This window comes from Myotis davidii, unplaced genomic scaffold, assembly GCF_000327345.1.
Source record: "Myotis davidii unplaced genomic scaffold, ASM32734v1 scaffold1055, whole genome shotgun sequence".
NCBI classification, from domain to species: Eukaryota; Metazoa; Chordata; class Mammalia; order Chiroptera; family Vespertilionidae; genus Myotis; species Myotis davidii.
In genome coordinates, this window is record NW_006286477.1 from 522,999 (window position 1) to 525,474 (window position 2,476).

Below are 2,476 nucleotides of genomic sequence, written 5' to 3' on the forward strand. Positions count from 1 at the left end.
GGACAAGCAAGCTCGACGCCTGAGGCCTCACTGCTCGTAGCAAAGGCTCAGAGCAGGCTCCTGGTGCCAGGGACACGAGTGCCACGGAATGACTGGAAGCTCACACGTTCTCATCGGAAAAACGCTCGCGAGACAGGCCACACGCTCAGCCACACGTGGAGCGACCCCCCTCCTGTGCCGGGCGTGGCACGAGCATGCAGGCGGCACCGTAGGCCACGAGGAGGCCCTGGCAACATCGTGGGACGCAGGCCAGCAGCACAGTCACCACGGAAAGGACAGGAGCAGGCGGGGACTCAGCTCGTCTGACCCGACAGACACCATGCTCACAGGGTCAGACGGCAGCGAGGGGGCAGCTGACGGGGCAGAAGCAGCATCGAGCGAGAGGCAAGCGCATGCTCCGCGGGGAAGGCAGAGGGAAAGCCCCTCCCAGGGTCACATGCAGGGAGCCACCGAGCCCCGAGGCGGGCACCACACCCCTCCTGTGCACCCCCGCGGGCGCCTCGCCCGGGCGCCGCGACACCCGCCGTCTGGTTACGTCTCGTTGAAAAGGGAACGTGGGGCCAACGGACAGAGCAAAATGGAGTTTAAAATGCGAAAAGCAAACTCCTTGGCGTGCTACCAAGTGACTTCCACGCCTTAAGGGACGCGGGGATGGGGGGCGACTTTCCACGTCGACTCCGTGACTCACGGAGAGCGTGAGGTCCCCTGGGGGGCGGGAGACGCGTCACGTGACCGTGCACGCGCGTGGGGCCTCACTGGACGTGACTTTCCCAGGCCACGGCTTCTATCCTGGGGCGGGGGCAGGGGGGTCGTGGACATTCTCCAAGTCTTTCTGCAAAGACGTGAGGGGCCGTTTCTGAGGACAGAAGCGTGTTGACTCCATAGCACCCAACCAGGAAGGGGGCCCACGCCCAGGACACCCAGTCGAGGCGGGAGCAGGCGGTATGTACCTGGCAGGACTGTCAACCATGCAGAGTGAAAGGAGATGCCGATAGAGTTACCCGCCAAGCACGTGTACTCCCCCGCATCCTCAAAAGTTACATTCCGAATATAGAGCACCTCAATCTCCTTGTCCGTGGTGTTAACCCCGGCGGCCTAGAAGACAGGGAGCGAGAGAGAAGGTAGACGACACAGGACCGAGGTGGAGGGGCCTGGGTCCGGAGGCGGCGCGGGGCCCGGGGGGGCCGGCCACGCGGGATCCGGTTGCAGCCCGTCCACAGAGCCCACGACCAGAGACAGCGACAGGAGCGGCCACCGCACAGGCCCGTCACCACACCAGCGTCACCCCCGGAGGTGCCTGCAGACACACGGACACAGCAGCCCACGGGCGCACTCCTGGCTCGGCTCCGCTTAGGAGGCGGGGAGGGGTCCCCACATGTGTGCACCCCGCGTCCACCTGGGGCTTCCTTCTGTGGGCTGCAGACTCCCGCCTCGAGGAGAGGGTGGGCCGGCCTCGATGGCTGGGGTGCAGAGCGGAACTCCACAGGCACGTCCTTCCGGCCCCTGGGGACCAGCAGGGAGGTCACCTGGCTGCCAGGCTCGGCCACTGGGACGCGAGTCAACCGTCCTGACCTCCACGGCATGGAAACGAAATGGAAGGAAAAGCCCCATCTTGGCAGCAAAAGAACTGGGCTGTTTGCTCCTTTTTTAAACTAAGCGTTTGAATGTGAGTCACGGCGGACGGCAGGAGCCACCTGCTGCCTTCACGAGCTCCCCAGGACATTCACTAAGGGGGCTGCCCCCGGTCGGGGACAGCAAGGTCCAGGGCACCGAGGTCAGGACAACAAGGTCCAGGGCACCGAGGTCAGAGGCAGCATCTCACAAGATCAGTTATGCAACCAGGAAACGATGCCCGTCGGACCGACGACACCGAGCCCATATTTCTCTAAAAATCAGGGGCCGGAGGATGTGTGACGTCAGTGGATCCGTGATGCCGCGCCATCAACGGGCACCCAGGTATGCGTTTCAAACGGCGTTTACGTGCCGCGACGACGGGGTCTGTGCAGCCCAAACACGATGCCCCAGAAGGAAGGAACGATTTAAAAACCGGGGAGGGGGGGCCTTCGGAGGGAACCAGAGCAGGCGCTGTGAGCACCGTGGGCGCGTTCCATGGCTGCCGGCACCCGCCAGCCGCGTCACCCGAGAAAGATGGTTATGAACATCCCGAGGCCACAGAGGATCCTAGAAGCTGCCTGCGGCTCCCAAAGCACCAAGTCCTCTCAGCGTCTACATCCGCCTTCTTAAAACACAAAAAAAGAAGGAAAAACCAGAAACGTCGTTACCTTGCTGCTCGGGCAGGACCGTGAGCCAGGCGGACTGGTTGGCCTGCCCTATGTAATTGGAGACCTTACACACATACTCCCCCGCATCCGCCTCCGTCACATTGAACAGAGCCAGCACCTCGGCATTGGAGCTATTTATCCCCGAGTGCTGGAACAGAGAGAACAGCGTCGGCTCGGCACCGCGTCCGCCCCGC

At 63.2% G+C, this 2,476-nt stretch overlaps 1 protein-coding gene across 1 annotated transcript in view; it reads right to left on the bottom strand.

Moving 5' to 3' along the window:
• FGFR2 (fibroblast growth factor receptor 2) overlaps positions 1–2,476 on the bottom strand; it is a 118,100-nt gene that overhangs the window by 44,717 nt on the left and 70,907 nt on the right. Inside the window, exons 8-10 of the mRNA XM_015560158.1 lie at positions 2,275–2,430; positions 1,002–1,095; positions 266–353 (exon numbers count right to left, since the gene is read on the bottom strand). Of these exons, the coding sequence (XP_015415644.1) occupies positions 266–353; positions 1,002–1,095; positions 2,275–2,430 (338 nt within the window). The remainder of the gene's footprint in view (positions 1–265; positions 354–1,001; positions 1,096–2,274; positions 2,431–2,476) is intronic.